Source organism: Parasteatoda tepidariorum, chromosome 1, assembly GCF_043381705.1.
Source record: "Parasteatoda tepidariorum isolate YZ-2023 chromosome 1, CAS_Ptep_4.0, whole genome shotgun sequence".
In the NCBI taxonomy this organism is placed as follows: Eukaryota; Metazoa; Arthropoda; class Arachnida; order Araneae; family Theridiidae; genus Parasteatoda; species Parasteatoda tepidariorum.
In genome coordinates, this window is record NC_092204.1 from 85,050,660 (window position 1) to 85,064,874 (window position 14,215).

The 14,215-nt window shown below is 30.0% G+C and overlaps 1 protein-coding gene across 6 annotated transcripts in view; it reads right to left on the reverse strand.

Annotated features, from left to right (window-relative positions):
• Nucleotides 1–2,536: 2,536 nt before the first annotated feature.
• Nucleotides 2,537–14,215, reverse strand: part of LOC107451397 (Hormone receptor-like in 38) — a 68,184-nt gene continuing 56,505 nt past the window's right edge. For 3 of the 6 annotated variants that reach the window (XM_016067473.3, XM_016067469.3, XM_016067472.3), the window contains 9 exons: nucleotides 11,552–11,739; nucleotides 10,552–10,915; nucleotides 9,465–9,828; nucleotides 9,188–9,371; nucleotides 8,208–8,337; nucleotides 7,315–7,475; nucleotides 6,192–6,397; nucleotides 5,305–5,483; nucleotides 2,537–3,929 (listed from right to left, as the gene is read on the reverse strand). In XM_016067473.3, coding sequence (XP_015922959.1) covers nucleotides 3,673–3,929; nucleotides 5,305–5,483; nucleotides 6,192–6,397; nucleotides 7,315–7,475; nucleotides 8,208–8,337; nucleotides 9,188–9,371; nucleotides 9,465–9,828; nucleotides 10,552–10,915; nucleotides 11,552–11,575 — 1,869 coding nt within the window. In that variant the 5' untranslated portion in view covers nucleotides 11,576–11,739 and the 3' untranslated portion in view covers nucleotides 2,537–3,672. Of the gene's footprint in view, nucleotides 3,930–5,304; nucleotides 5,484–6,191; nucleotides 6,398–7,314; nucleotides 7,476–8,207; nucleotides 8,338–9,187; nucleotides 9,372–9,464; nucleotides 9,829–10,551; nucleotides 10,916–11,551; nucleotides 11,740–12,106; nucleotides 12,302–14,215 lie in introns of those variants that run through there. The other 3 variants (XM_016067471.3, XM_016067470.3, XM_071183188.1) reach the window with 2 other exon arrangements.

The following is a 14,215-nucleotide window of genomic DNA, read 5'->3' on the forward strand; positions in this document are numbered from 1 at the left end:
TTTGATATGCAATATTTTCTTTCCTTTTTTTAAAAAAAAATGTGCATGAACTCAGATCTCTGAAAAATTCTAATAAACATATGAAATTTAACTACCGATAAATATACAACAACAATATATATTAATATCTAAGTGAGAAACATATTTCATTAAGTACACAACGTTTCATTTTAAATTCCTTCAAGCATCAGCCATTTTAATTTTTCAAAAACTTTTTTAACTCAAGTTTAAAACAAATCAGCTAGAGAACTTTCTTTTAATCATTTTTTAATAAAAAACAATAAAACAGTGTAAAATTATACTTCTTTTCGAAAAATAATCCTAAGGAAATACAATTCATTTAAGTTACAACAAACATTAACTAGAGGAAATTTTTGAATCCTAAAAAAACTATTTGTAGAATTGAACGTTAGTTAATATCTAAACACACGTTCAATATAACAATTAATGAATCGTAATTTAAATAACTTCCGTATTTGTAACAGATTTAATCCTGAAAAGTTAATTAAAAGACCTTAACAGCACAACAAATCGTATTTCCATATTTACGAGTTATATTTTTAAAGTATATTACATATAAAATATTCACCCTCAATATATATTATTAGAATCCCTGTCAAAAAAAGACAAAAAGCACGTACTCTAGGGGTATATAAACTAATATTTAACAGAAAAAAACAAAAATATTCAAACAAATAATTAAGAAATGCAGATCTGAAAACATCAAAACCTATTTGATTATAGGATGAAACAGGGAGAAGTTGAAGATGATTATTAAAAACACTTCCAAATTTCATTAGGCAAATTTATATTTTCATATACTTCAAACCCTCTTCCCCATTAGTGATTCGAGAGATTTTAAAAGCATTTTGTTTAATCGTCTGTTACTTTTTTGAGAGGGATTCGAAAAATATATATGAAGAGCTGTGAATATAGAATACTCTGCATAGTTAGATCGATAATATACAACAAGAATATGATTCAATCATAAAAATTAACTATTATATAATCTTTATATATACATGCTTTAAAATAGTACAAGTTCTTTCATATCTACTCTAAGTTTAAATGATGTTCATAAAGGAAAAAAACTGGAAATCACAACAGGTCAACTATGGTTGATGAATATGACAGAAACAAATTAAGTGCTCAAAAACAATGCATTAAATAAATTTTCATTAATATCACAAAAAAACAATAGATAGAAATAACTTATTTGGTACATGCATAAGACATAAATTAAAGTCTTATTCTCAGTCTTTCACAGATACTCATGAATCACATTTTCACCATAGTCATTAAATGCAGAGTTATTGTAAGCGATTTCTTTGCATTAAATCGCAATGCACACACATTCTAATTGCTTTGAAAGAACACATATGGCACGACACTGCGACTAGACCTAAGTGAATATTTCTTCAAAAATACATCACAGGTTTTTTTTTTTAAGTACAGAAAATCGAGGAAGTACCAAGCTAGACTTGAAAGCGGGTCTATATATGGTGCATCCAGACCCTTTAACAAAGTTTTTCTTATTAACTCTTCCATGCACTCAACAATCAAACGTTATCACAATTAATTGTGAATATGTAGAGCAAGGCAATTTTTTTTTCAATTTTACACACATACACAAATACAGTAAAATTCGTGTCTTTTTCACTCTGTCTTTAAAAGAGCACTCGTTTTTAGTCATCACGTGATTTAAATCAGTTTTTTTTCTTTTCACTGAAATATGATTGGGCGGGTACTTCTGGCAAATTCCCTGGACGAAACACTGACTTTTATTAGTCTAAAACACTTTATCGATATCTTTTCACAACAACTCTTAAAACCATTATTTATTAACAATACTAATAATCACAAGAATATTTCATTATAGCTTTACAACAACTTGCTTTTTTATAATATTTTTTGCGTGTGTATAGATAATATTTAAATCATTGCTTAGGCCATAAAAAAGTACATAATTGTTAAACAGACAAAAAAAATATACTTTCGATACATTTTAGCTAGGCGCACTACACATCTATGTATTAGTTTAATTATTACTTTGCATAAATAAGATGCGATTATTTAGACATAGATTTAAACTTCCCTTTATTAGCTTTTTAGCACATGATTATATTTATAAAATTTTGTACTTTAAAATTAAAAACTAGAAAGTCAGATTCCAATTTGTACCACATCTACTTCAATATTTTTGTAAGAGATTGTGGTGAAGCAATAGATAAGATGTGTGCTTCGTCGGTTTTGAAGATGTTTTATAAAAATCGTACACCTTAAAAGCTTTAAATAAATAATGTTAAAATAAATAAAAATAAAGATTTAACCAATTTATTACGGTTTCTGAAGCAGCAACAGGTATTCCTCTTATGGAGGAATAGAATAAATTGAAAATATGCGTCACGTACGTGAGTTAACCACTCTATAAAGTAATTTTTGATATCTCGCAACTGAAGTGATGAACCTCAAACGTTAGTATAGTTTAGTTGTGGTTCAACATTATGTTATAAGTAAAATAAAATTATAACACAACTTTTTTTCGTGGAGAATTAAAATAATTTATTTAGCTAAAAACAATAAATAAATATGAGAATTTATACAAAGCAGATATTTTTCCACCTCATAATAACATTAATAAAAATATAACAAGTCCTTTAGATCTGTGTTAACGCATTTATTTCCTTTGAGGTAGAAATGGTCCAATAAACATGATTTATCTGTGTAATAACAAATAAAACGGATAATAATAACACAAAATAAATGTTCAATTTGAAAAATAAGTAATTTTGAACAAAAATATCACAGTTTAGTTAACAAAATATTTATAATAGTTCAGATGTTCAACAAAAAGAAAATAACAAAAAATGTGAAATTTGGTCACATGTACTAACAGTTCTAATAAAAAAATATTCTAAATATCGCATCAAGTCATATAATTTGAATTCAACGAATAACAGTACTTTATACTTTTAAAATATCCATAAATATATACAGAACACGAAATTTATATTTAAGAATCATAAAACTTTCAATTTGCAATAATTTCCAAATGTTTGGTTTTAAGAAATACTGATGCAAGTTGTGCTATTTTTAAAATATGAAATATTCTTTAATCTTTTGGCAATTACAAAATTGAACATCAAATTCGTTATGCATTTTTTTTCTGCAACAATACAAACTAAAAATATTCATTTTTTTTATTTAATTATTAGGAGTGAAAAAATTTGGCAGTTTTTAAATGAATAGTTCATTAGATTAAGCCCTTCACTTCTATAAGCTTTCATTGCAACAAGAATAACATTGATAGCCTATCTATCATAGAGAAGCTTTGGGTCTATAACCCTCTTGTCTACTCGCAAAATCTATTCGACTAAAAGTTGACAACAACACACGCATACGACTTGGTCTACAGATCGACGAGATCTTGATCGATGAGAGTTCTTTTTTATTTTGGTATAGGGTGGACCATTCGCAGGGTGCGAAAGTTTTCCGAGGAGGGGTCATGCCCTCGCACGGCAGGGGCACCCAAGTGAACCCTTTTGGCGGGCGGGCGCCCTGGCATACCGGCAAGGACATGCCTGATGAAGGTTTTTCGCATCCTGCTAGCCACCCTGAGCTTAGGACAAACAAACCAGCCGGACTCTCTATAGTCCGGGTTCATATCTAGATTCAGAATGGCAGGCTGGAGGTGAAGATGTTCTCGACCAGCGGTGGGGCGGGAACAAGATCTTCCAACCTTAGATAGAAGATGCGTTGCAATCCTTGCACGCTTAGAGTCCGCAATTCGGGTAACTGAGTGAGGATTCGACTGAAGTAATGGGGTTTCTTTTGAGCCTCGTTGTTATATGTGACGTGATCACGTAGCGAGCTGATTACTTTCATCTGTAATTGCTCCACGCGTTGGGGATCTTTCAAACCATGTCGTTCTGAAAGGAAATGAAAAAAAATTAGGCATGCAAAATATTCGTCATATAGTGGTTATACATTAGCTAAAAGTTAGTTTTATCCTCTTAACTGTGGAATAAACTTTTATTCAATTCGTTTCACAATGGGGACTTTTCTCTATAGGTATAAGTAATATCATCACACCCCAAGTAATTTGCATAACGTAAAATGACGCATGCCAATCGCAGTAGTAGTTCGCGAAGAACTTAATATTTCGCCATATGCGAACTAAAAGTAACTTAATTATAAAACGAAGTATTTCGTTATAGTTAAAAGGTTAAATTAATAGCCTACCTCAAAATGCAATATTGCCTCTAAAATATACATTTTTATACATGTTCCATACTGATAGCATATTGCAATTTTTACAAGATTTGACAATATGCAATTGTAAAAACTTTATAAAAAAATGAAGTAAAAAAAGAATGCACCTTATAGATCGCAAATTAATATTTATGCGTGAAAGAAATAACAACGTTATCGAAGTCAGCCGAATCACTAGTGGAGAAGGAGGGATGGAAAAGATCTTAACTAATTTAATTCAATGGTAAATCCACACGGATAAAAAATTTCGGTAAAATTAATGTACTGTATGGTAATGACATTACTGGTAAAAAAAACATAATTAAATCTAAATATTCGGTATTTAAACCATTCATTTGGTAATTTTTCCGTTTATATGGAAATAAGTTGGTTTACCGGAAATACTGGTATCCAAAATTTTAGTTCTTATTACATTTAGTAGAAAATAAAAATAAGGAACTGAAAAGCAAATTTAACCGAATAAATGGTTTTTATGCCATCCTCTGTGGTATCTTTATAAAGTTACCATATTTTAGCACATTTACCAAATTTTATTTATAATTTTATAAAAATATTACCAAAAATTTATTTTTACCATCGGAAAAAATTACCGAACTTTTGGGTGCTCCAATAGAGTAAGAAACACTTAAAAACTTGCTATATTCTTGTAGTTTGGACCATACTTTTTTTCTCAGTGCAAGAGGTGTTTCTAATTAATTACCTTTTAAATAGCTTACTTTTTTGGATAATATTAGAATTGTTTAATTTTTAAAATTCTGCAGAGTTATTTAAATGAATTTGAATTAGTAAAATATTTAAAAGCGCGTTTAACAAATAGATATAATTTATTATTTGCTGAAATAAGGGAACAGTGTAAGTTACAGTTCAATAAATTCAATAGTCTTTTTTCATTTAGCTCAACGCACACACGAAAATACATCTATTACTTTGACGAGAGGAGAACTCAAACTTATGAGGTTTATAAGCATTTTAACGCTTACACTTTAAAAAAAATTTTAATTTTTAAGACATCTAAATAAGTATCTAACTCACCAGTGACTAGAGCAAGAGCGCAGAGGCAAGCAAAAGCAGATATGTCGATATCCATACTGTGCAAACTTCGAGAGAAATCCAAGATGGTGTTGAGCCAGTCACCAAAAATCTGTTGACACTGATCTCTGCTAAGGACTGTTCCATTGCAGAAAGTCAATTTTTCATCTTCTGGATGAATCCTAAAAATGAAAACAAGTTTTGTTAAACTATTACATTCTGACAAAAGCAATTACCAAGAATAACTTTTGTTTAAATCATCAGATTTTCACGCACTAAAAGGGGAATAAACTTAATAGTTCAAAGAATCGATTTTGAAAATGCTAATTAAACAGGGCTAACTATTAAGTTAAAAAATTAGACATAATCTTTAAATAAATAAAACAGTCCTTGATAGATTTCTATTTTTAAATTTTTATCATCAAAATAAGGCAGTAGAAAAAATTTTGAATTGTAATCTATACAATGATATGAGCGATTTTAAATAATTCTTACAAAATGAAAATTTCAAAATACTACTTTCTGTCAAATTTCATAACTCAGAGACTTGTTCAGAAACCATTCCAATTTAAATGTTGTATTTTGTCATTTAAAATTACATGTTTAAAATGATGCAAACGATTCTAAAACAGCACCATTTAAAATTGATGATTTATCGATGATAGAATTGAAGATTGATTTATTGATGATTGAATTAATGATAATCTTGACTTATTCACCAAGATATTTGGCTATGAATTTCAGTTTATTCATATTAATTCAAGAACACAACGGAAAGCTAATGAAATTAATTTAAGATTAAGTTTTATTAAATTTTATTACACTTTCAATTAACAGATTTAAATTTAATAACTATTGCACATAAACAAAGGCAATAGGCTAAATCTCACCGATAGGCTAGTCGTAGAGAAAATAACTCTAAGCTTGCTGAATGGAATAACAGTTCTTGATCATCTTTATTTAGTTCTACAAATCCGGGAACTTTGTCAGCAAATTGTCTGATTACTTCTATAGATGAGACCAACAAGTCATAAAATTGCTGTACTTGATCTGCAGCTGTTGTCGGTTCCTGCTTTTGAGCAGTGTGATCAATGAACTGCAATATAAAACAGATTTCTTTAATAAATGGAATTTATAAACCTGACAAAATATTAAGTTACGGACATATTATGAAAGTAAATTTTAAAAAAAAGTCTTTAGAAATTTAGTTATGTGTAAAAAATTTTGACTTTTAAGTAATTTTAGGTGAAAATTTTACGACTATGCTTGGTAAATTTATCAAAGTGAAATTTTGATCATTGTAAACTGCTATTTTTATGAATAAAATTCGTGAAATGTTTCATTTAGACTTTATTTGACCATTACTTTGAAAACGAATTCGAAAAAATTTAATTTAAAATTTGAATACGAGATTTAATTGCAGAATTAAAATACAAGATTGAAAATCTAAATATAACATTGGGAAACGGATTAGAAAAATATAACTAATTTAAAATTAGAGATCGTAATTTAATGTTTCAGTGAGGAAAAAACTACAAAATATAACTTTCATTGAAAATTATTATACTTTGGTATATTATTACTTTTCATTCAATCATTTAAATAAACGGGAGCAAGAACATTAAGGAAAAAGGCATTTAATTGAGAAATTTTTTGTATGCAAGTAAAAGTTTATTATTTCCGTATTTCCTAAAATTAAAGCACTGAAAAATAATCATTTTGCATTTTAATATTCATTCTTTACAAAATCAAACCTAATTTTTTTTTAATAGAACCATTCTTGAATTTAGTTTACCTTAAACGCAATAATATGTTGGTATAAAACATATTTTTAAACCAAACTGTTATTTATTTTACTCCTTATCAGCAAGTGCGTAGTAGAAATCTGCGTCGATTATTGAAAAGGAAGTAATGCTGCGTCGAATATAAATCCTGACTTTTTTATTTTTATAAACAAATATTTCGAAGCTTATTTATTAGATGTAAAAAAAAGAAGAATAAATATTTTAATACCTGAGAATAATCAAGGTTTGCAAGGTCTGGTGTAGTGTCCACATGAGCTCGGACTAAGGCAGTAATAGTGCTGACCGGCGGCGATGGGGGAGACTCTTGGGGGGATTTGGGTTTGGAGGGCAGCCGGCCTCTTCGTCCCTTTAAGCTGTCCGTCCTTACAACTGTAAAAGAAATCACTAATTAAATATTTTAAAATAATTATATATTGCGCAACCTGCTAGCAGAGAAGGAGAATTTCTGTTACGCAGTTCTTATGATTTCGATTATTTTCTGAAATTAAAGTTTTTGGTGTTGGCGCCATCTATCAGCAACTAGGTAAAATCTTTTAGAAATTTGTTTTTCCCTCAATACACCTGTAACCTGCGTTTAACATTATCCGCTTATGTTATTCTCATGCAAATTACGCATTCTTTTAAATAAAGCGTAATTTTTTCAATTTTTGCATAGGATTTTTTTTTTCTACAGATTTTTAACAAAGTAAAAATATTTAATTTATGGAATAATAGTAGGTTATTAATTCTTCGGGGAGTGTAATATATTTATCTTCTCTTCGGATTTAAAAGCATTTATAATTTTTGTTGGATCACATACTCAAATTTTTAATAAAAATGCAGCTTCAAAACTCTTACATTAAATTATCGATTGAATAAATAAAACAATGCTTTTTACTGCATAAAATTATAGCAAATAGCACTGCAGAGTTTTCAAGCTTTTTTGCTTTAAGAAATTTAAAATTTATTCTAACAATAAATGCGCAATTCAATAGATAAGATCTCTCTATACATATTATACACTTCTTTATCTATCATTGTAAATGAAAATTTATAATATTAGTTTAAACAATGGTTTTTCCTATTTGATAAATTTTATAGCAATATAAAATTAATACACACCTTCTTTAACCATGCCAACTGCTAAGCATTTTTGAAACCTGCAAAACTGGCACCGATTCCTACGTCTTTTATCAACTGGACAATCTTTGTTTCCAAGACAGACATATTTTGCATTTTTCTGCACAGTCCTCTGCAAAATTAAAATTAGGAGCATGTGATATTATGCAAAAAAATAATTTTCCATTTTAACACATTTTTTTAATAAACATTAAATCGCTTTCCAATTACAATTGGAAAAATCTATGCATAATGTACATCTTTGTTTTACAGAAGAAAGCAGTATTGGCAAATAAAGTTAGCTAAAGCGATAACACATTTTCACACATTTTTTGCTGTTTTGTATTAATTTAGGTCTAAATAAATGAAAAATATTATATTTAGCATTTTAATAATTTATGGTTAAGAAATACACCATAAAACACTGGTGACTTTTTCCGAGTTAAAGGTAAAATCTTCCAAATAAAGCTCACTTCCAAACAATAATTTTTCAAATTTGATATTATTTGAAGTTATTTAGATCTAAAAAAGAAACAGTTATTAATAATTGAAATTACTTTAATTTACAAAATCAATTATTAATTAATTTTTAAATATGAATAAAAAAATAAACTTTCAAACTACAGTTTTTTAGTTAATTCTGATTAAGTTCTAAATTCTAGAAATCTAACACAATTTTTTTAGTGACTACTAGACGATTTTTTATAATTAAAAAATGCTAAAATATAATTTTGCTTGTAATTAGAGCGTCAAAAAATATGCATAAAGGTTATTCATGACGGTATTCCATCAGCGTCAAAGGGTTAAATATATTCAATATATTAACAAAATCAACAGATTTTAGCTACCCCACGAAGCACGTTGACAGACTATTATCTGCGCAAGCTAAGAGGAAAACTAGAATTCTTCTTTAGTAACAAAGCACCGCAGAATATGAAGTGCTACGTGACATTGCTAAATCTCAGTCTTAGAAAAATAATTACCTTGAAAAAGCCTTTGCAGCCTTCACAAGTTCGAACCCCGTAATGTTGGCAGGCAGCATTATCACCACAGACTGCGCATAACATGGAAGGTGGGGGTGTGCTCTCTTGCGCACTAGGTGAAGATCGACTAGAACCTGAGGTTGCACTAGGAGTTGTTGGAGTAGTGGGTGTAGCATGGCGAACACTGTAATTTACAACAATAACAAGGTATTAGTTTTTTTTCTTCAAATTCCTAAATTACCTTTGCTTAACATGCAAATGAGACATGAATCAATACCTGCTGATTTCAGATGCAGATGAAGTGGACAAGGTGAGTGATGGCTTTTTACTGCTTCGGCTGGATTTCGGACTAGGTGATGGTGAGGTCAATTCGTGCAAAGTAGGAGATTGTTGCCCAAATTGTGTTGGGGTTTCGAGACTGATTCCTGAAACACCCGTGAAGGTAGTGGGAAATGGAGAGACTAACTGATGAAAAGATGGTTTTGATGTAGATCCTTCTGATGCAAAGGATGGTGGCATGAAGGATGAAGAAGAAGGACCAGGACTATCTAGAGCTGGTGTGGCAGATGTAAGCGTTGTAATGGAGGTGACGTCGTCAGGTTGTGAAAATGGTGTCATGGAGATAGAGAAATGATCTGCTTCTATAAAAAAAAACAATAAAATGTCATTCAAGTAAAGAAAGAGTTAACTTCGTGCTACATAAGTATAAAGCTAAACAGCGTGACAAATTATGTCACCAAACAGATCCGGTTTTATAATAAAGAATCGGTTTCAGTGTCGGAACACAAAATGAAAGGTGGAAGCATAGAGATAGCATTCATATAAGGTTTATTTCGTGGTTTACTTCTTCATATTGTGTTAACACTGAAGAAGGTTACTTACTGTCAAATCGAAACTATAGAGCAATTCCCTCATTTACATCTGTCGAATTTGCAGATTTCAGTTTAAAAAATTAAGCTTTTGCGAAAGTAAGTCTTGGTTTCAATTGCCCTAACTCTAAGTTTTTTTTATTAATAGTTTTTTTTTTCATATTAAAATAGTTGTTACGGAAGTAACATATTTGCATTACGTCCATAACAGACAATTTTAGTTTTCAAAAGTTTTTTAAATAAATGAAAGTAGCTAACTATGCAAATGACACCAAGATTTATTTATTCCAACTAAAATTATCAGAAATTCTTGATTTTTTTAAAACTGGCTTATATTCTTTTAAAGTCTGCAAATATGACATTCCTAAATGTTAGAATAGCAATTGTATATTTGCTTATTATTTATGCTCTTTTTTAAGCTGTTTAGTTTCATGCATAAAATGTTAATAAATAGTTTGTTTTCACATTTAAATAAATTATTTCAACAATTCTTACCGATATCTTCCTCCATGGACACTTCTTCAGTTGGAATATCTTCGAACTTGAAGGAGAAAACACCGCAGACATCGGATCTTCTGTATCGAGGGGAATAAGTCTCTTGGAAACTGGGCAGAGATGCGATGCTGGTCGTAGAAGTTGTAGGAGTGAGCTCTTCGGTTGTTGTAGCCGAAAAAATGCTCTGCTGGAACATGTCCTGGAAAGTGCTTCCACTGCAACTGTCCCCGCCTGTCAAGAAACCTTCGGATGGTGCTCCGAACTCCAAAGGAGGTAATTTAAAATCTTCTCCAATAAAAGCCACTTCCTCTGGGAAGGGAATACTGAATTCCGGATTCAGAATGGTGCCACTGAACTGAGTGCTCTGCAGAAGAAAAAAAAATACAATTTTAGATGTTTTTCATAAAGTTAGACAACACAAAGTAAATGTACAGGAGGACAAGAAACACCTCACCAACGACATCGGCTCTTAAAAGAAATGTAGCCACATTTTATTGCTGGTATATGCAATTAAAAAGCATTAAATTTTATCTACAAGAAGTTGCTTGCTATATATTCACACGGTTCTTTTCTGTTGCACTTATTTATTTATTTTTATGTTTACCCTGTGTTTATTCCTACAGTAATCAACGACGCGTAATGGGCGGTGCTTCTTAACTGCTGCATTTATTATGTAATATTGTTGATCTCCGAAGTCAAGAATGCGGTTCAGTCGGTTCTGTTACGTAACAAGCCCTTCTTTTTAGTATATGTGTGAGGAACAGGCACGCTTGAATGTTGATTTTTGCTTAGGTTTGAAAGAAAGTTGAGGCAAATATTTATGATTTGACTATAAGCTTGGTTAAGAGTTAACTCTGACAGGTTATAAAAGGACATCTTGTTCCATTGTAAGGCAACAAATATTTTTAATACAAGAGTTATTATGTGTCAAAGGTGATTAGATAAATCTCAATAGAAAATGATAAGTTAAAAATAAGGTATTTTCAAGACTTTTTATTACCTGCGGCTGTTGGAGGAGAAGCATGGTTACCGGGGCTTCAGTTGTTGCCACTGATGTAGTATTTGTTGTAGTCGTGGTTATTCCACTGTCGCTGCTGGTGACAAGGCTGGATGATGTTGCCGAGACCAGTTCTTCGCTGGGGCTTGTCCTGCAGCCAGTGGCAGACTCTCGATTCGACAGCTCGGGGGCTAAAATAAAAAAAACACGATTTTAAAAACGCATCCCATAAGCCTACATCATAGTAATGGCAAAAAAGAAAGGAAAAAATATCCATGCGTTTTTTTTAACCTATGCTTCAAGATTTGGCATACTTTATAATGAAGGATAAAAGGGGTTATGTTAAAAGACGCCAAATAGCATTCCAACAAGGAAAAATAGGATTTTTTTTCTTAAACTTTCAAGATGCAATGAGAATGGTTTTTCCAGGTTTCAGAATAAGAGGGTAATAAATAAGAAGGAAATTGTAGATAACACTTCATTAATAACAATATCAGCACAATAACAATTAATTAGTAAAAGAATCAAAGTCTTTTTCATAAATTATGAAAGACTTACTAGGGTATGCGGCGAGCAGCAGTTCTGCCAGCCACTGATATAGCTTCTCATGCGAAGTGCTGAACATAAAGATTCTTTCACTGCCCCATGGACTGAGTCCAGATTCTGAGGGAAGGGAATCACGCATCAGAATAAATACACACACCCGAGTAAGTACCGACTCAAATTTAATTTAGAGCAATTATTAACAGATGCCAATTCCTAAAATGTTAGAATCTGATCCGAAAATCAAATCGCATGCATAATTTTACGAAACATGGGAAACACATTTGATAAAACAGAACAGATCAACATTCAGTCAATAAATTTTTTTCGAAAGACACATTTTGTTTTATAACATAATATAACACTAAATTAAAATATACAGCTTAAGGAGGCACTAATTATCCAGGTTTGACGTCATTGTAAAAAAAAATCAGTAAAGGACCAGCTCACTTGTCAAGTGACCAGTTTATCTGATGACAAGCAAAGCCTAATGTATGCTTTTTTTTAATGGTCATGTAAATACAAAATAAGTCATAAATTGAAACTTTTTAGTAACTAATTGGCAGAAATATTGTAATTGACTTGTAATTTCTCACTAATTGTAAATAACTGCCAGTAGCTCTAATGGCAGTTAGTATTTATAAAATCACTTAGTTACCAAAAAAAAAAAATATAGATATATATTGCTAAATAAATTGCGTATTACGTTAAATTAATTTCAGGCGTTATAGGAACCTTTGAAAATTTCAGGCCTATTGAATCACACATTTTTATAGTTAAACATGATATTTGGATTAAACATTTATTTTCCAGCTTTAGAAATAAAGAGGAGCTATCCTAATATACGACATTCTACGTTACATAGATAATATCCTGATATTTTTTTAAAAAAATTAAGCTTTATCAAAAATATCTCGAAAAATAAATCGTTTTCATTTATATTTCAAGCATACAGAATATTTTGAATATATATATATATACATCGTTTTCATTTATATTTCACGCATATAAAATGAGACAAGAATTTTAATCGAAGAAATCAAGAGATTCTGATACTGCTTCTTTTAAATTATAAAGGAAATAAAAAATTTACCTCGAGAACATGGCTCGAATTTTAAATCAGTTTTTCCTTTTAGTTTTCTCTCTTGAGCCAAAACAAGGCACCTGCCGATTCAACCTTGAGAGAAAATAACTGAGACACTTCAAGAGTGTTATTCTAAAATTAGAAACTCGGCAATACCATCGATTCCTCGTGACGTAACGGGGAAAAGAGGCGTTACTATTTTAGGCTTCTTGACGTCATAAAGTTTCATGCGTAAGTTTCGATTCTTCGCCTGATGATCTGGTGACGTCATTGAGAGTTATAAGAAAAGGGGGTCGATATCTAAATTATAAAGTTAGTTCATAGATCTGTCATGTAAATTAATTGGATTTCATCCATTTGCTATGTTACAAGTTTATTTCTATAACTTTTAAAATTTCGAACTTTTGGCAAGGCGCGAAAAATCTTTGTTTTCAAAACATTGACTAACAACATTCTCAAGAATTAAAATACATCAAAAGTGAGGCAGGGTAAAATTTTAAATTTAAATGTTGCGGAAATGAAGTTTTAAGAAAATATGTGTAAATAAAATAATTTTTTTAATCATATAATTTTATCTATAAAATTTAAAAAAAACGAATAATGAATAAAGCATAATCAAAATACTGTTCACAGGTAGTTATTAAATATGTATTTAATAACAAAAATAGATATGCGTTTTAGAATAAATATGCATTGCAAAAGATACCAAACCCTAACAAAAATATACGACAGTAATTAAACAGTTTTTAAAAATAGTATTTAGGTGAATTTATTAATAATTCAGTTAATTTGCACCCACAGAGCTTAATAAAACAAAGAATTTTTTATACAAATTAATTTTAAAAATAAATCAGCTTACAAAATTATTATTTGTGTGCTGTTTAATTTTTCAAGGAGCTGTAACTATGCTAACTTTTGTGTTGTTTCCTTCTTATAAAATAAAGTTTATATTTAAGTACTTAACAAGAAAAATTTATATTTTAGTATTTATTTTTATCCGAGAGTATTGCGTCATTCTAGATATTAAAATATACGTAGTT